The sequence below is a fragment of the Perissodus microlepis genome, chromosome 20 (genome assembly GCF_051167445.1).
Source record: "Perissodus microlepis isolate ML-2025 ecotype Zambia chromosome 20, ASM5116744v1, whole genome shotgun sequence".
Taxonomy (NCBI): domain Eukaryota; kingdom Metazoa; phylum Chordata; class Actinopteri; order Cichliformes; family Cichlidae; genus Perissodus; species Perissodus microlepis.
The window spans coordinates 35,023,611-35,043,736 of record NC_140480.1 but is presented as its reverse complement, the minus strand read 5'-3'; the positions used below and the strand labels follow the sequence as shown (position 1 = coordinate 35,043,736).

Sequence of the window (20,126 nt, the reverse complement as noted above, 5' to 3'; positions counted from 1 at the left end):
ACATTGGATGATAGTAATAAATTATCACTAAATCTTAGTAAAACAAAAGCAATGATGGGATACAAATACAGGAAGAAAATGAAAAAATTGAAATAGTAAAGAAGTCTAAATTCTTGATTGATTCTTGATGATAAAATCAGATAGTGTTCAAAAGCAGCTCAGTCATGAACAAAATTAAACAGCTTCTAGATTATAATTGTCTCTGTGCACTGTATTGTTCTCTAATTCTTCTGTATCTAACTTTGTTGTGGGGAAATAATTGCATTTTGTATAATACACAAAGGGTATCTTCATCATACAAATTTCTGATTTCTACAGTCAAAATTATTAAAACTTCATGACTTGATTACAATTAAAGCTTGAAGTAATCTATTACCAGTTCCATCCATCTATACATTTTCTTCCGCCTGTCCGGGGCCGGGTCGCGGGGGCAGCAGCCCAAGCAGAGCACGTCGATGGTTTGGAGGAAGTAATTATTGAAGTTAACTCAGAAAGATCGATTGGAGAAAAAGAGTCTAAATGAACATCAATGGTACTGAAAGTAGCTGTAGATAATATTACATCTGTGGGATGATTATTTTTTCTCTAATGGTTAAAATTTTATTTGCGAAGAAGTTCATGAAGTCATTACTAGTTAAGCCTGTAAAACCCAACCCATCACAAAATAGCCAGAAAATTTGTGCTTGTTATTGTACTCTGCCCTAAAATTCACACAAATAAATAAAACGTCCTCACATACCTGGATAATTAAATATGTATGAAGAGCTGGAGGATCGAATTCAGAATCAAAATAGTTTATTAATCCCTATGGAAATGATGTGGTTACAGTTGCTCCGAGAATATAAAACAGTCGCAGACTGAACGATTAGTTAACCTGTCAGTGTAAAGAACTCACATAGATAAGCTGCTGTGACAAAGAAAGAAATCTGTCAGTTTGACTGTTTATTTAAGAAATAAATGTGCAAAATCATATGAATAGTTCTGGCAGCTCAATCCCAGGAGTCCAGTTCTTTGTGTGTTCTTTTAAACTGTTGTCATTTGTACAGGAGAAAGTTAAAAACACATTTTTCTGTCATTTAATTGTTTATTGCCTGATTACTTTGTGTAGTATGAATGACCATAAGGGCGGTTCTTATCAGTAGGAAAAGCTGTAAAACTTATAAAAATACAGTTATAATTTCTGCTTGTTTGTGGGGAGCAGCAGTTGAAACACGTTGAGAATGATATATTGATTATTATGATACAGAGAATGATAAATTCAGACCTGTGGGACTCATTTAGACACTCAGACACCCAGTATCACTGAAACACAGCCAGGTGCTGCATTTTTAACGTTTCTGCTTCTTTGGTCTATCAAAGTGTTCATGGATTCTCAGCAGAGCTGATTCGGACCGTCTGGTTTCAGAACCTCACAAAGTACCAAAACAGCCCTTTTCAGAGTTTTTAACAAGATATTTTTAGCTCCTGACTCTGGTGTTTTATTTTTTGTACTTTGAGATTTAACCACTGCATCAGTCGCTCCTCAGTGTGCCCAAAGCTAAGTGTAAGCTCAGAGGGGACGATGCCTTTGCTGTCGCAGCTCCTAAAATGTGGAGCAGTTTGCTCTTGCACATTCATGAGGCGTATTTTGCCGCCTACAATGCAGCTTTATTTGCTGCATTGTAGGCGTTGCTCTTGCTCTTGACAAAGGCGGTTGCACTTTTCTCCTCCTCCCCTCCCCCCTTAGCTTCCCTGCTTAGCCTCTTGTGTCCTTGTCTAGTCTCGTGTTTTTTGTATTCCTTTTCCCTGGAACACTCTCTCAGTCTGTTCTCTAAAACCCAAAAGAGGAATTATGGATTTGATCAACTGGTCCCTAAATGCAATTGACACCCCTTTCTCAATGAGAAGTCTGGGCTCGGGTGAGCCTGAGTGCTGAAGATATCTACCTATTCGGAACCATGATAACAGGGTTCTGGCTGATCGGAGCTGGCTTGGCCCTGACTTATCGAAGAATTAAGAAAGCGGAACCGGCTGTTCAAACCCCCACAAGGCTGCCCGCTGGGATTGAAATGATGGGAGAGGCGTGAGTTTCTCAAAATGGGCTCATTGAGTGCAGCACGGACAAGATCTTGGAGAAGCTTACGGCTGCTGTGAATACTCAGAATAACATCTCTGGACGTAAATTGGATGACATCTCGGGGAGGCACACTGCCGTGAGTTCTCAGAATCGTCTCCTTGAGCACAAGAATGACAACATCACAGAACGCAAGTATGGCGAAGCTCGCGGCTCTCCAACGGGAGATTGAGAGACCAGTGTTGGACTGTAGAACTGCTTTGAAATTCATATGAGCTGTTCGCACTAAAGTAAAAAGCACCATCACTTCATGCGGATACCCCTTTGGCACCAGCTGCGGTCTCAAGGCTGGAGCCGAACAACAACACCCTGATAACGACTGTGTTTAGTCTGTTCCTTCCCATTCTATGCAAGGCCACCTGGGTTGGCTGGAAGACTGTTTACTTAGCCTGGCAGGGCGAAGGACACTGTCTCAGCTGAACTCTGGACACACACACATACATATACACTGATATGCACACACTCATCCCCCCTCCCTTTCCAAACGCCTTCGACGCTTGTTCCCTTCCGATGCTGACGGTGGATCAAGGAGACCAGCGCACAGGCTGCAGGCCCGGATGTGCTGTCTAAATCGGCTGTCTCTCACCCTTTACCCCCCCCCCTGTTACTTGTCATGTGTTTCTTTGGTGTATTAAGAGTTTTTTCATGTGCAGAGGTGTTTTTTCTGTTCTCAAACTGATCTCCCTGTTGGAGCTCAGTCTGGGGGGAGTTATTTTTTCTCCTTATCTTTCCTCATGTGGTTATACCTCTCTGACCTGTCTTCCCCATGTGATGTTTGTGTCATGTATGTATGGTCGGAGGGTAAGATGGCGCCGCCATTGCGTGCAATAGGTCGGCAGCCTTGTGAAATTTCCCCTTGTGGGACTAATAAAGGTATATCAATGAAAGTGGAAACTCCAGAAACCTTTTGCATGAAGGTGTAGCTGCTGTACAGTGGCATGTTATGTTTTTCAGGAACTAGTTCACCAGTTCTTCACAGTCAGAAACGTCTTTCTAAATACTGTGAGTGTTTTTGAAGCTCAGCTTTGGGTACTGATGTTCTCCTCATGAACTGGCTTCGGTACACCCTTTGACCCACCGTCTCAAATGTTTGTCTGACCAGAGAGACGTGTGGAGATAATCCATGCAAATCAGGATATTTTCCATTCAAATGTGTTCCTGGTACACCCTGTTTTTGTTTTCTTACAGTCTCATCATTCCAAACACCAAGCAGATCTGATTTGCACATCACATTTGTTAGGACGCTGTTAATGAACAGGGGAGTGTCACTTTCTCTCTGAGCTGATCAGGTCTTTGAACTGTTCTGTGCTCTTCATTTAAATCCAGACGTGATCACATTTTCAAACTGTAGCTCCTAAACTGTGGAACAGCTTTCCTCTGGTCACTGAATCATTGGGAAAAAAAACCTTTGCAGTTTGCAGTGATTTGTATTGTGTTTTAAGAAAAAAGAAAATTCTTACTAATTGCTAAACTGATTTAACCAATCAACAAATATGAGATGTGAGCCTCTCCCAGCTGTCACTAGGTCAGCTGATCCAGGCTTAAATAACTTTTAATGTAAAAGTAGTTTTATTTCCTTTTCCTGCTGCAGCTGAGAAGGAGGATACTCTGCTTTTCCATTGGCTGTGCTTTGCATGTACATCACAGGTGTTACTGAAACAGAGTAAATCAGCAGCTCTGTGTTTGATCCTCCATCAGCTCTTCACTGTAATCCAGATCTCCTAACATGATGCTCTGCTCCGGACTCAGCAGCACACTGTGTGAGTACAACACACTGATAATCCTTTATTTATACATGAAATCAGCTGCACATGTTCAGTCTAATCCTTTTCTAGCTTTCCACTGTGCTGCACTGTGACATGCTTTTCTTTCTGCTTTATTGGATCAGTCAGTCTAACATCCTAAATACATGTTTGCATCACCTCAGCAGGACAGTTAGGCTTCACAGAGTCCTGAGAGGAATTCATGGCTGATCATTTACTTTGAAGAGTTGAAGTCAAACTGTCAACACAAATAAGTTTATTGACAAAAGTTGGAAACATGAAGAGAATAAATGTGTCATTGAAATCTGCTGTTTAGAAAGAGTTTTCACAGAATCCAGGTGTGAATGAAAGCAGCAGCTTTCTCCTGTTTGGTTTTCATTTCTGTTTCATGTTTTGAGGTGAATTAAACTTGATATCAAACACACAGTCTGACACTGAGCTTTCTTTCTGTCTCTTTCAGTGCTGGCAGCAACCTGTTCACTCATCACTTCAGGTAAATGAGTTTCAACCAGCTGACTCTGGACCAGCTCTTTATCCGCATGAGGATTTTCAAGGGTTACTGGAAATTTCCTGCCAGTTAACATGTGTTTCAGCATTAACTAGGGGATCCTGTACAGGAGCTTTGGGAGTGTGGGTTTTCTAGAGTCACAGGCTATTTTATCCCCATTCAAAAGAAACATTTCAGGCAGTGCAATGTGAGAAGACCCCCGGGCCAATCCCAGGACATGCCTCAGACAGTGTGTCTGTGCTGCTCAGAAGCAGAGTTATCAGGAACACAACTGATGGATTTTAAGCTTTCAAAACAAGAGACTGCAATCTGTGACCTTATATAAGAAACACAGTTGTCATTAATTTACAATTTACACATTTAGTTTTTAATACAGGCTTTATCAGAGCTGAACTTTCTCTCCTCCCACAGGGTCCCGCATATCCACAGGGAGAGTGGTCACCTCTAATGGCCTCAGTGTCCAACACCTGAGCTGTGGTAAGCTGGACAACAGTGTCCAACAATTCACTGCAGTGAGTTCTCTTTCAAACATTCGCTTTGGTGTCTCTGCGTTGTCCACAGAAGCCTTTGTGTCATTTATGTGGAAATAAAAATCCTGTCTTTGAAGACCGCATTGCTCCTGGCTCTCGCATCTTCAGTGATTCTTGAGATAAGGGACAAAACATGTCCGCCAGATAAAACCCGATTTGGGGTTAAAAATATGCATACAAGTGTTAACCCAGCTGACTAAGAGACAAACCAAGGCAATGTTTATACAACAAAAGTTTGATTTGTGTTTTGTTATGCATATATATTTACTTTAAATGGTACAATACATTACCAGTACCCTAAAAATCCACTGTCCACAAGCAGGTGTGATGATATTAAAATAGAGAGAAAAATGAACAGTAATGTAAAATTAAACATCAAGTCACTAAGTATTTAAGTCAATACCTTATATAATATCAAAATGTACAACTGGAATTTATTTTTGCATATTTTAAGTGATTAAAATCGTGTCCAGAGTTTTTGTCAACACCATCAGATTTTTAAAAAGTACAAAAAAATCAGGAATGATTGTGGGCAGCTTACACTCTGAGGACCCCTTTACCACTTCCTGTTCGATACACATGCCATGGTGAGTTTTTTGGTTTTAATTTCATTTATGGCACAACTTTGTGATAAAACTGCGTCACAGCCACAGCGCGTCAACACCAAAGTCGATGAAATGCAAGATTAAATTTTTTGTAAAGAGCTTCATTTAGGTAGATTGTTGAGGCCATAAGCAGCTGATGAAAAACAAGCTTCTGCCAGAAAAACACGTGTTATGAGAGAAAGTCGGGTATTTTGTCAGCACCATCAGATTTTTGTCTGACGGTGTTGACGCTTTTTCTAATGGTGTTGACAAACGCCACAAAAGTGTCCTATTCACTAATTATATTAAGTTATTTTTATTAATATTTCAGTCACATTACTTCCTGTGTATTTCACTGATATTTCTGCTTTATAGGTGTGTCGAATATTATCGAATTTGCTGTATCTTGAATCTCATTGTTAATGTATACATTATTAATCCTGTAGGAACATGCTTAGTCCTCTGCGTTTAACCCATTCACAAGCAGTGGGCAGCTACAACTCCATCGCCCGGGGAGCAGTGTGTAGAGACGGTACCTTGCTCAAGGGTACCTCAGGAAAGCCGCTGTTCGGTAGATTTGAACCCCCAAGAGATCAGGGGGCAAACACTCTATCTACTGAGCTATCTCTGCCCCGAGAGCTGGTCTTTTAAGTGATGATGTATGAACCCTGCATTCGAGTCCAAACTACCTGCGTTTATTAAGGCTGTTGTGTTTTAACATGTTTCGGTGCTTTTTAACTTGTTCTTTTACATCTGAACAAGCCCCTAAAAACAGTCAGTGATCACTGTCAGCCTAACCATCGAGAACCCTCACGTTAACTTTAATCAAGTGGAAACGAGTTAGCGTTCATCCTCCAGCTTCACTGTGTTCATGCTATGCTAACATAGCTGTGTCGCTAGCGATCACTTAGCACATCATTATATAGCAGCTAGCCCATCTTCAGTAACCCTACAAACGTCACTGCTGTTTAGTTTCCTGTCTTCATTTATGTTGGAATGTAGGTGGAAACCAGCGAGCTAACTTCTAACTCAGCAACACTGATCGTTTTATTAAAGATGAAAGAATGTAGACAGTTTGTAACTCTCAGTGATGCTGCAGAGCTCCTTTGACTCGTCTCCTGAGGTCCAGGGGAACCTGTCATAGATGACCAAAAGAGAAGGAACAGGGAGGATCGAAAAGAAGTAGAGAAAAATTTACAGCCAGCCTGAGTTGAAGAAAGAGTTTCTCAGAAAGGAAAAGATGGAGAAATAGAGTGAAAGAGGGGAAAATAAAGAACATCAGTGATCTGAAAGAAAGAAAAAAGGCAGAAGAGAAGGTTTTGGAAACAAGCACAGAGACGAAAAGAGAGAAAGTCCAGCAGCGTCTAAACACACAACCACAGAGTACTTTAGACATTACTTCTGAGGAAGCAAGAAAGAATAGCTACTAGGCAGCTACTTGCTGGTGAACTATCGAGATGTAGAATCTGACATGTGCAAAAATGAAATTGTTATGAAGTGTCTTGTGATATTACATAAGTTTTTAAACTTTAATGGTGATTTTTAAAAGAAATAATTGTCACCGTCGTCAACACCTTGTCAGCTCAATAATATATATTTTTGTTTATTGTTTTCTTTTGAAGAATAAAAGAATAAAAATAGTTAATTTTCTCAATAAATTTGTAATTTTCATGCTGCTAAATATGATTGTTTCTTATGGAGATTAAATACAAGCTTCTGAAAATATGTACGACGTAACTCTAATAACAAAAAGCCAAAACAATCTTACTTTTAAATGTGGTATAATTAGTTTGAAAGCATATGTGCATAAACAGTAGAACAGAGAAGCTGCTAAAAGTCAAAATAGCTGAAACACTTAATTTAAAATATATATTTGTGCATTTCTTTGTGTCTGATGGTGTTGACAAAAACGTTGCACTTCTCCAGCAAAAACATAAATTATTAAAAAAATGTTACAACTGGGAGACCAAAACATGGCGAGACGGCCAAAACTTACAGTGTAACAATTATATGTAAAGATGATTCCCCTAATCTCAGGAATCACTGCTAAGCATGTCAGCGATATTCATGCACTGTCAATACACAAACAGTGCACCCAATTCACGTGGGCCAATCTACAGTAACACTCGGGCCAAGTCCGGCCTTTGTGGCCAAAAATCTTCATCTCCAGTGCACTCCATTGGAGCTAGAGGCTTTTTGCCCCCCTGCTTTTTTCTTCCCTGAACAGGAGCGCCTACATGCTGTCCCTCTGGTTAGGGTTTTATGTACCTATATAGAGAGAACAAAAGCTTTCAGGAGGTCTAATTAGGTGTTTATTTCCATGTTGAAAAGCCTGTTAGCAAACAACACATTTCCCTTCTCCCAGCATAGGTCTGCCCCAACCCTGCGCTTCGTGCTTTTTCTACAAGAGGGATGGTAACCTCTTTGGCCTTTTTTTAGGGGTGTCTCTATATAGGCGATATGTGCAACAGCAAGCTGGGCTTCAACTTGAATGACAGGTGACGCTGCGTCACACCCTTTTATAGGGAGGAGGGTGGCCCCTCCCTGACACAGGCGTCATGACTGCCACCCAATGCTGGCTGGAGTAATGACATAGAGCAGCGGTCCCCAACCCCCGGGCCTCAGACCGGTACCGGTCCGTGAGTCGTTTGGTATCGGGCCGCGAGAGTTGAGGCTCAGGTGTGAAATGTTTGGTTTTCAGGGTTTTTATCGGTTTTCAGCGTTATTTTGTTATCGTTTTTATCGTTAACTCGGTTTTCCTGGGTCTTTTCACGTGTGTTATGAATAAATCTTCTTTTTTCGGTACCAGTACTAGTTTTATTTTGTTGTATTTATCCGCGACACCTTAAAGACCGGTCCATGAAAATATTGTCGGGCATAAACCGGTCTGTGGCGCAAAAAAGGTTGGAGACCGCTGACATAGAGACTTCTGTTGATGACGCAGAGAGAGCGTTCCCCATAGTGAGACACCTCACTGATGTTATCAGAGAACAGGAACAGAGTAACCTGATGATTCTGTTCATCTGGACGTAGCGTTTTGTGGGAGAAAGGTTTCGTCATCATCCAAGTGACGAAACTTGGCCTATGCGACCAAGGAGGAGGGGGTCTAAGGGTACGTCTTTTGCCATCTTACAATGCTGTGATTGCAGCCATTCCCCAACTCTCTGTGAATGGGACTCATGGCCATTGATCAGTGGGCTTTGATCAGTGGGTTTTGGTCAGTGGTTGTTGATCAATGGTCATGAGAATTTGCATAATTAAGATTAAGGAACTGACCCCCCAGCCCATTGTTCCTTCAGTGGGCTGGTTTCAGTCATTATGCAAATGTCCTGTTTATAAGATTGAGGAAACCTGCAGTCAGCTGAGACTGAAGAAGTCACCTGGATGAGTGACGAAACGTTTCTCCCACAAAACGCTACGTCCAGATGAACAGAATCAACTTTTGGAGATTTACTTTCCTGGATGATTGAGATGCATCAAGAGGATTTTGAATTCAATTCTGGATTTAACAGGAAGCCAATGAAGGGAAGCCAAAACAGGAGAAATATGCTCTCTCTTTCTAGTCCCTGTCAGGACTCTTGCTGCAGCATTTTGGATTAGCTGAAGGCTTTTCAGGGAGTTTTTAGGACTTCCTGATAATAATGAATTACAGTCGTCCAGCCTGGAAGTAATAAATGCATGAACTAGTTTTTCAGCGTCACTCTGAGACAGGATATTTCTAACTTTAGAGATGTTGCACAAATGGAAGAAAGCAGTCTTACATATTTGTTTAATATGTGCGTTGAAGGACATGTCCTGGTCAAAAATGACTCCAAGGTTCCTCACAGTGTTACTGGAGGCCAAGGTAATGCCATCCAGAGTAAGAATCTGGATAGATACCATATTTCTAAGATTTTCAGGGCCGAGTACAATAACCTCAGTTTGATCTGAATTAAGAAGCAGAAAGTTAGCGGCCATCCAGGTCTTTATGTCTTTAAGACATTCCTGCAGTTTAACTAATTGGTGTGTGTTATCTGGCTTCATGGACAGATAGAGCTGGGTGTCATCTGCATAGCAGTGTAAATGTATGCTATGTCTTCTAATGATGCTGCCTAAGGGAAGCATGTATAATGTAAACAGAACTGGTTCTAGCACCAATGTTCCCTCTAATGTTTCATGTGTCTGAGCGAGCACACAAACTCCCTGAGCGTCCCCTTGGGCCACTGTGAGCAACAGCAGACGTGTGCACTGTGGTCACGCCAGCATCGAATCCATGCAAGTTACGGTTTATTAAAATAATCAAATTACAGCATTTACATTTACTACTTTTAATTAACTGCTTTAGCTCACTTACAATGAAAATTAAAAAAAAAAATCTTGTTCATGACCTGTGTAGCATGTTAACACTATTGGAAGTAAAAATAACTTGAACTCCAATTTTGAAAACACAACTTTCTTTCTTTTTCTTTTTTTTTTTTTATAAAGCTCTGATTTGTATTATGAGTCTGTGGTCTGGGAGAGAGTCTGTAACTCTGTCTGCAAAATACAGCATGTAATGACCAATGTTGGGCAATTAATTATATAGTTACTTCTTCAAAAAAAGTAACTGAGTTATGCAAACAACAAAGTTTTTTGCAGCTGTTTACCTAAAAATGCAGCCAAGGCGTTTTTTAAATAAACATTTCAAACTATTTACAGAACAATCAGCTGTTCTGCATCAAATTTGATGCCACACAAATTATTTGTGTCACTCCAAAAAATAATTTCTGTCCACTATGAGATGAAGGAGAACAACAGCCTGATACCTGCAGGCCTGACAGCAGCAGATGTATCACTGCTGTAACACCTGTAACACTCAGCAGTCGCCTCATTGCTCTGACACACACAACAAAACTATTGACTACACTACACACTAACTACACACTAACTACACAAGATTTGCACTAAACGTCGCAAATCTCTCACATCTCAAAACACCGCTGTCACTCCTAAAACTTCCCCCCCCCCCAACAACAAATGCCATGTTTTGATTGGTTGACATGGTACGTTTTTCGACCAATAGGAAAGGGCGGGGTGTTTTGGTGTTGTTTTTGCTCACAGGCTTTTGAGCGTTTTCCTTATAAAACGCCGTTTTTACCGTTTCTTCCCGCAGTAAATATAAACAACGATAGTATTCAGGAAGAAAACCAAGAATTTGCATGCTTCATATTTAAAAAGTTCCCAGTTGGTACAAAAGGACTTCTCTCTGTTAGCTTTATTCTAATAATAAACAATTTATTAATCTGCATGTTAACCATTTTATCTTTTAGCAAAGAATTATTTAACTTCCAATAAGAGAATTTATAAGGTATATTATCCAGTGTAAACATTTGGATGTTAATGTAAATTGCTCTATGATCAGTGAGGGGGGTAGCAAGTATATTAACAGTAATATTATCTTTATCAATGCAGTCAGAAACAAGCCAGAAGTCAATACGTGATTGCCTGCTGCCTTCAAATTAAAGCTTTAAAAGCAAGTGGAACCTAAGCTGCATTAAGTACTAACATCACGAATTTCAAGAATGAAGAAGAATCAAGAAAACTTTATTTGTCACATGCAAGTGACAAATAATACGCACTCACCCCTCCTCCTTTTTTTACGGAAAAACACTGAAAGTCCAGGAGGGGAAAAAAAGAGACCTCTACTCATGCTGGGCTCCTGGGAGGACAGCATGAGCACAAAAAGCACATAAATGTCACAGCACAACATTATGGAGCATGTGACAAGCAACAGGGGTGGGTGGGGGGTGAGGAGTAAGCCGGGGCACACACAGCAGCCATCCTGCCCTGCAGCTATTTTTTCAGCGCTGGGCTCAGACCTGCCGTGTTCTCCAGGAGGGGACAAGCATCGAAGGCGTTTGGAAAAGGAGGGGCGATGAGTGTATATGTATGTGTGTGCGTGTCCAGAGTTCAGCTGAGACAGTGTCCTTTGCCCCGCCAGGCTAAGTAAACAGTCTTCCAGCCAACCCAGGTGGCCTTGCATGGAATGGGAACAACAGTCTAAACAGTCGTTATCAGGGTGTTGTTGTTCGGCTCCAGCCTTGAGACCGCAGCTGGCGCCGAAGGGGTATCCGCATGAAGTGATGGTGCTTTTTACTTTAGTGCGAACAGCTCATATGAATTTCAAAGCAGTTCTTAACAGTCCAACACTGGTCTCTCAATCTCCCGTTGGAGAGCCGTGAGCTTCTCCATGATGTTATCAAACTTACGCTCCGTGATGTTGTCATTCTTGTGCTCAAAGAGACGATTCTGAGAACTCACGAACAGTGTTGGTCAAGTTACTTGAAAAAAGTAATCAGTAACTAATTACCGATTACTTCCCCCCAAAAAGTAATCCCGTTACTTTACTGATTACTTATTTTCAAAGGTAATTAATTACTTAGTTACTTAGTTACTTTTTAAAAACACGATTTACAACCTGAATAGGTGATAAAGTGATAGATCTTTCAGCCCAATTCTACTTTTTCTGCATAATCCATCATACAAAATGTAATCAAATGGAAAAGTCTCTTTTTAAAACTTGTTTTATTAGTTTTAATCTTTTAACTTTATGCATCAAGCAAAGATTTAATTATAGGCACCATTCTCTGACTGGAAGAAGTTTGTTTAATATTTAAACCTATTTTCTGCACATTCCAGCACATAAAATAAAATATTTTTTGTGTTTACACTCAGTCTTTCAAATAGATGCAAGTAAAACACAGCAGAAAATAAATAAAGTCAAAGACTACCTGTTGCTCTATTTTCACCTGTAAAGCAGGAGTTGGGCAGGCGGAGGTTTACCCTGGTGCAGGTGTGCCGCGGCGGTCAGTGGAAGAATCCTCGAGTTTCTCTGTGAATTTCCCATTACGTCGTAGCTACTCGGTGCTTGCTCGGAAGTTTAGGGGTTTTTTCGCTGTAAAAAGAAGTTTTCTTCCCACGCACAACGGACACTAATGTTTTTGTCACTTTTTATGGAATCAAACTCAAAGTAAGGTCAGTACTTCCACGCTTTAAACGCTGCACGCTCATACTCTCTCCCGCACTCGATATATGATCCATTGTTGATCTGCACACAGCTGTTGTCACGAACGTCGCACTCGCTTACGTCACTGTCATGAGACATTCTCGCAAAAAAATCACGGTTTTAGTAACGCAGTAACGCAGCGTTCCTACGGGAAAGTAACGGTAATCTAATTACCGTTTTTGCAATAGTAATCCCTTACTTTACTCGTTACCTGAAAAAAGTAATCAGATTACAGTAACGCGTTACAAGTAACGCGTTACTGCCCATCTCTGCTCACGACCACAGTGAGCTTCTCCAAGATGTGATCCAATTTGCACTCAGAGGTCTTATTCTGAGTGTTCACGGCAGCCGCAAGCTTCTCCAAGATCTTATCTGTGCTGCACTCAATGAGCCCACGTAACTATCACGTAACTATCACGTAACTTTGCCGACAGTCAGCCAAATTTAACGTTTTCATGAACTTTTTTCTTTTTTTCCCTAATTTGTTTAATTTTGTCTAAGTTGCTTTCTTTTTTCCCTTCTGTGGTGTTTTGTGTGCTTTTGCTGCGTTTTTCTGTTTGCTGGTGTTTTCTTAAGTTGCAGTCCGTTTGACCCCTCGGGGCCACCATATGTTTCTGTCTCCCTGCAGCTGTGATGGAAAAACAGAGTGTGACATAAAGTCAAACATTACTTATGATCCTGGAGTCTGCAAATACCTGGAGACCACCTACGACTGCTTCCCACGTAACGACTCTGTTAAACCTGTGATTAGAAATGACTAATGAACCCAATCTGTACATGAATGATTACAGTTTCTGATGGTATCTGTGTCTGTTTCAGGCCGCAGTGTAACATGTGAAACATCTCAGTCAAACCTTCAGTGTGGTGAGAACACAGCTTCTCTTTCTTTGTATGTTTGAGCATTCATGTAAAAAAAATATCACCATGGTTACAGTTTGACTCTATGAACTCTTCCTCAGGTGAAGGACAGGTTATAGTCGTCTCCTGGGCGAATTATGGTCGCCGTGACAAAACCACGTGCCCTGATGGACGTCCTGATTCTCAGCTCCAAAATGTTAACTGCTCCTGGTCCACAAGCATGGAATATTTTACTAAAATGTACGTAGGCTGACTCTCTTCCTTCAGCCCTCCATCTTCTCTCAGCTTCTGCTGACTCACCTTTTACCTGCATTCACAGGTGTAACTGGCAGAACAGCTGTACTGTTGAAGCACCAAGCTCAGTAGACCCATGTCATGGCACCTACGAGTACCTGGAGGTGTTTTTCACTTGTCAGGGTAAGTTACTCAAACAATAAACCTATAAAAATAATCTTTTAGGGTCTGTATATTCATATTTGTTTGAATGAAAATTATAATTGTTCCTAATTTTTGAAAGATTAACCTTTATGTGCTGAAAAGACTGAAATCACACCAAAACGTTATCAGTTTTTTGCAGACCCTAACCCCTAACCCATGAATTTGGACATGACCACGGACATTTGCATCACAGACATTAAGGACACTGGGATTTCAGATCACTTCCCGGTTTTGTTTAATACTGTAGTGAGCAATATGGAATTGAACAGTGATGGTCCTGTGCGGCAAACATGCACGATTACCTCCCAGTCAATCGCTCACTTCACTGATGCTTTCCTTGACTCTCCCCTCTCTGATGCTAACTGTAATGGGGATTTATCAGCAGATGAGCTTGCTAAACTATTTTATACTACATGCGCTGACATTCTTAACTCTGTTGCACCTCTGAGGATTAAACGTGCCAAATCCTCACAACCCTGGCTAAATGATGCTACTCGTGCCCTTAGGCGGGAATGTCGTCGCGCTGAGAGAAAATGGAGGAAAGACAAACTCCACATCTCTCTGGACATCCTTCATAATTCTTTATCTAAGTATCAAAAGTCTGTTAAAGTATTCTTAAAGTATTTCTCTGAAAAACTCTCAGCTCTAAGGGCTTCTCATCCATCTCATTCATCGTCAGGTTTAGACCCAGTTCCAGCCTCTGAATGCTTGACTGTCTTTCAACAGTTTGAGCCAGTGTCTTATTCTGCTTTAAAAGATATAATTGATCATCTCAAAATCTCTGGTTCCCCGCACGATATTCTTCCTTCTCGTTTCTTTAAGGAAGCTTTACATATTATTGGTCCTTGTATCTTATCTCTGCTGAATGCATCATTGTTATCAGGTTGTGTACCGTCTGTCTTTAAGCATGCTGTTGTGCAACCTACTATGAAAAAGCAAAATCTTGACCCTAATGGTCTCACTAACTACAGGCCGATCTCCAAACTCCCTTTTATATCCAAAATATTGGAAAAGGTAGTTCTAAAACAACTTCAGGCCTTTTTAGATGCAAATGGTATTAACAAAAAGTTTCAGTCTGGTTTGAAACCTCGCCACAGCACAGACACAGCCTTACTTAGAGTTTTTAATGATCTTCTTTTAACCGTTGACTCTGGCTATTCCGTGGTTTCCGCTGCTTTGACACGGTTAACCACAACATTCTTCTGTCAAGATTGGAACATGTTGTCGGTCTTAAAGGTGCGGTTTTATCCTGGTTTAAATCCTACCTCTCAGAGAGGTCGTTCTCTGTTGCTATGGGGCAACACTCCTCGGCCTCTGCCCCTATTTATTGTGGTGTGCCTCAAGGGTCCGTGCTCGGTCCTGCTCTTTTCTTTCTACATGTTGCCGTTTGGATTAATTTTTAAAAAATATAACATCTCCTTTCACTGTTATGCCGATGATATCCAGATTTATTCACCTTTGAAATCCGATGTGTCTGCTTCTTTGCAAACTCTGTTAAACTGTCTGCATGAAGTTAAAATTTGGTTATCACATAATTTTCTTACAGAACGAGAATAAGACTGAAATCATTGTTTTTGATAGTCACACTCCGCCAGACCAGTTAGCTGATGCCTTAGGCTGATGCCTTAGGCCCTCTCGCCAGCCTCTCGCTCACTGTAAGGAACCTTGGAGTGTAAATAAATTTTGATTTGATTTGATGCGCCTCTCTTCTGCTGCTTTAAATAAACAGAAAAGTGACCCCAAAACAAATGCTTCCCAAGAGAAAACTACAAGTCATATTGACAAAATTATTTCACTGTGAGTGCCAGCAATGTCCAGTCTACAGAATTCTCACTTTTCATGGCTGTGGAGTTTATTAAATAGACGTGGTGACAGTGTAAAGACAGCCTGTACTTTTGATTTTCAGAAGAATTTTGGGAGCCATTTTAACATTGGACTCAATGGAAGAGTTGGATGGAGGAGGCTGTGCATTGGTGACATTTATGAAAGAACCATAAGATATATTACAATAACAATAACATTGGATGAAAGAGGGGAATGATGGCTACGTTTTGAGGGTAAAATGATGGCTGTAGACCAAACACTGTGCACACATCAGCAGTTTAAAGAGAAGATTTTAAGATCAATTTTCCCCCTCCTCTCACTCTAGCGCCAACATTCCGTCCCATACAAACCCATTATAAACTCTGAAACTCTGAAGCTTAAACTGGAACTGAAGAAAAAGTATAATAGATATTGAAAAGATAAATACAAGTTGAATAGTTCAGTGTCTTGGCTTCGTTTTAAAGTTTGGTCGCTCTAGGTCAGTGGTTCCCAAACTTTTCTTGCTAGGCCCCCCTTTGTTTTTCAAGAACCCCCCCCCCGAGAACAGAACATCTGTACGTTGTGTTTACCAACTGAAGATAAGGCAGAGATACCGCTTTATACCACAAGATGGTGCAGTAAATCAGTGTAACAGGTCTTTAATAACAATCTGAAGTTGAGAGATGAACACATTTTGCAATAAAAGTACATTAAAAGGGAGAGTTTATAAAGTCCTCTGACCAAATTAAAGACACATAAAAGTAAAAATCAAACAGACAGAATTAGGGCTGTTCGATATAACGATATATATCGGATGACGATGTAAAAACGTCGATCGTTTCATTTTACTCTACCGTTTGTTCCGTGGTTACGGTTTACGGCAATATTTGTTCATGGTTTTGATGGTCACTGTAGTTATTATTAATTTCTTAAAGTTCTCTCTTTCTCTTATATTTAATATAACCACACTACGGACAGACAAGCGCCTGTTTTTATGTGTTGTCGTTAGCAACAACGACGGTAAAACCACCGCGTGTCCGCTTGTTCCACATAAATCTTTCACAATAAAGCTCAAGATCCTGTTGAGACTTTTCAAAATAAACTGAATCACGTGAAAGAGCAGATTCTTTATGGATGAGAAGTTAAAAAAGAGCCACCAGGTGCTAAAAAATAAACCTTAGACTCAAACGTTAGAACAGGCTTTTCCCCGCAGCACGCCGTGTAATAAATACTCACAAAGAAAACGGCGGCCGTTACAACTTATGTCTAAAAATGTATCGTTTCATGCATCGGTTAAAACACTCGACTCCAGCTACATGACGCCCAGCTGGAAACACTTCACGCAGCTCGAGCTGCCCGAGATTCACAGACTTTACAGAAAATGTTACATTTTTGTGATTTATATCGTTATCGGACGATAGAATTCTTATATCGGGATATGAGATTTTGGTCATATCGCACAGCCCTAGACAGAATTAAAAGAAAAAGGTTAAATGCAAAACAGAAAATGACAAGAGCTCTGATCAACACAATATTAAAATTAGGTAGTCAGAAAAAAAGAGACTAGATAAGCACAAAGACACAGGTTATATCATGTCAAATCATCCAAGCCTTCTGCTTGGATGATTTAAAAATATATCTAATTAGAAAATTTCTGCGTATTTAATCGAAAATACAGTTTGAGAAACAACAGTGTTTTTTGTTTTTGTAATACTTGTATATATTTTACAAAAACATAAAAATATGTAAAAGTTGTTACATTTGCTCATTTCAGCATGAAAGATTTATCAACATAGTCAGGACACACCTTATTCATTAATTTTTTTATTTTCATGACTATTTACATTGTAGAGTCTCACTGAAGGGATCAAAACTATGAATGAACACGTAGAATTATATAGTAAACAAAAAAGTGTGAAATAACTCAAAATATGTTTTATATTTTAGATTCTTGGTAACAGCCACCCTTTGCTTTGATTTCTGCTTTGCACACTCTTGGCCTTGTCTCCATGAGCTTCATGAGGTCGTCTCCTGAAATGGTTTTCCAACAGTCTTGAAGGAGTTCCCAGAGATGCTGAGCACTTGTTGGTCCTTTGCCTTCACTCTGCGGTGTGCAAAGCAAAAATGTGCTTGTATTTGCTAATTAAATATGAAAACACTGAAGCATTCCTACAAAGTCCTATATTTGAGCGCACACTAATAAAATCCCTTCTGTGACCATCACTGCAAACAGCCAGCTGATCTACACAGCAACAGGGATCCTTGAATATCAGACGAACACAAGAACAGAAGCCTCAGTGGAGACGAAAACTAGAGGCAGAAAGGAGGGAAGTTACCCAACTATCAGAACTGCAGAGAAGTGTGATGGGACGCCTAACAAGTACAACAAGCTGTACAAACCTGAGGCCTTAGAAAGACTCAGGCAGTGTAGCACTGATGTAGTTAGTCAGTTACATAATTAACCAGCCGTTAATATGAAAGTCATTGTTCAAGCTCAGCGCCTTCTAACATGAGATGATCGACTGCTTTGCTTTGGCGTGTACTCAACTGACAGTTTATTAGGAACACATGAAAAATAATGAAACAGATGTCTGTTATGAAATTCTTCATCTTCTGTTCTGAAGTTTATGGGGAGAAATTACTTTCTTTTGAGGAATCATTAATCTGTTCACTGACCTTTTAACTTTGCAATCATTTTGAAGATGCTTCCTGCCCTCCTGGTTGGACTTGGTTTGCAGGTCGCTGTTTCATCGTTAACAGCAGCATGAAGATCTGGACTGATGCTGAGGTACATTAGGAAATAACAGCAGCTGTCGCTGCATCACTGATGATATAAAGAGTTTCTGTCTTTGACTGATTTTAAATGCATTCTCACACTTTTCATCTTCTGTGGTCTGCACCTCATCTTCCTCCTCAGAGTTCCTGTCAGACACTCGGTGGACATCTGGCCTCATTCCACAGCACAGCTGAGTACACCTTCATCAGAGAGCTCACTCGCACAGCAGCAGGGTCATATCCACCAGCTTGGGTTGGAGGCAACGACAGAGAGACTGTAAGTGTTTCATAGATAAAGAGGATGAGCTGCAGCTGTTTCTGATATTTCATATGTTTCTCTTCATGTTCAGCAGTTTGATTCAAATTTCATAATTTTGTCAAATCCAGGTCTGTGTTTTGTATATAAGACTTAGTCGTGTTCTTCTTTGTGTCAACTGAGATTTGTCGTTGAGCTACTAGTGAGTATCTGCTGGCAGCAGACATGAAGTGTAGAGGTCTCTTGTCTGCACTCTCATCATAAATGCACCAAAGTACATCAGAACAAAGTGAACCTCAAACTTTATTTCTGTGAGGTTTCTCAGTCATCCCAGGCATCGTAGTCAAGGAGCTTGGAAAGAAAAGTGTTTGGACTTCTTTAAGTTGCTTGCTTTCAAGCATTTAAGCAACTTAAATGCTTTTCTTTCCAAGCTCCCTAGACCTCAAACTTTATTCTTTCAGGAAACTATGTGGATGTGGAGTGATGGTTCCCAGTTTGACTTCCCAAACTGGGCCAAAGGAGAGCCAAATGATGCTAGAGGAGGAGAAGATTGTATGATGATAAACAATAGAGGTACAAACTGAATCTGGGTTCATTTTTGAAATCCATTTTTATTTTAATTCAAATTAAAATCATGTAATCTTAGGTCTTTAACAGAACTGTGTTTTTTTCTTTTACAATAGAAAAGAAGAAAACATTTACTGCACAAACCTCTGATTTTATTTCTATTCTTCTTTATTTTGAACTGTTTTTACAGGATGGGATTATGTCAACAATGCATGGTGTAACGCCAACAAACCTTTTGTTTGTGTCAGACATCCGTAACTGCTTCTTCGTGTGCTGACAGATCTGAATTGATGATGTCACTTCCATCACTGCTGGTGGATGTATTGACAAATATGGTTTCATATAACATGTCAAGGAGATTGACATCCCCCAGCTTATCTCCATCCAAGAGTGAAATAATGGACAACTATCCAGCCTTTTCATGGTTAAAGTAACACAGAGTGCTATAACAGTATATCTATATGTGATTCTGCTAATAGTTCATTATATATAAACTTCTAATCAAATATGAGTATAATCAATATAATATATGAGAAATGAAACTTCCGTAATGCTTGAACTTGCCCTGGTTTGTGCTGCAGGGGCTGATCTAGAGAAATGTACTTAAGAAGGCAAAATCAAAGGCATTTCTTTTCACATATCCATCTACATTCTGTAATATCTATTAAATATGTTTAAAATACATAAAATGGAGTAAGTATGAATTTGTTTTATATAAACATACTCTTTAAATTTCTTATTTAACCCTATCTAACCCTATTTATCCCACATAATTAAATATTACAGTCAAATAAAATATTTTTCATGTGCTGTACAGCCTGTAAAATGAATAATTATGTGCCTTAAGTATAAAATCTAGGAAGCTACATACTAGCAACATACAGTCTAATTTGAGTTTTACACTCTA

The 20,126-nt window shown here is 40.0% G+C and overlaps 1 protein-coding gene and 1 long non-coding RNA gene across 2 annotated transcripts; both read left to right on the top strand.

Moving 5' to 3' along the window:
• Window positions 1–1,688: 1,688 nt before the first annotated feature.
• Window positions 1,689–13,313, top strand: LOC146365063 (uncharacterized). Its single transcript, XR_014799038.1, has 4 exons — window positions 1,689–3,873; window positions 4,337–4,369; window positions 4,796–4,861; window positions 13,151–13,313. It is a non-coding gene; the product is annotated as an uncharacterized LOC146365063 (long non-coding RNA).
• A 211-nt stretch (window positions 13,314–13,524) lies between these two features.
• On the top strand, window positions 13,525–20,024 carry LOC146365062 (galactose-specific lectin nattectin-like). Its single transcript, XM_084918097.1, has 6 exons — window positions 13,525–13,620; window positions 13,700–13,797; window positions 18,324–18,409; window positions 18,539–18,673; window positions 19,114–19,225; window positions 19,410–20,024. The coding sequence occupies exons 1-6, from the start codon at window positions 13,601–13,603 to the stop codon at window positions 19,475–19,477; spliced, it is 519 nt and encodes a 172-aa protein (XP_084774223.1). The 5' UTR covers window positions 13,525–13,600; the 3' UTR covers window positions 19,478–20,024.
• Window positions 20,025–20,126: the final 102 nt, after the last annotated feature.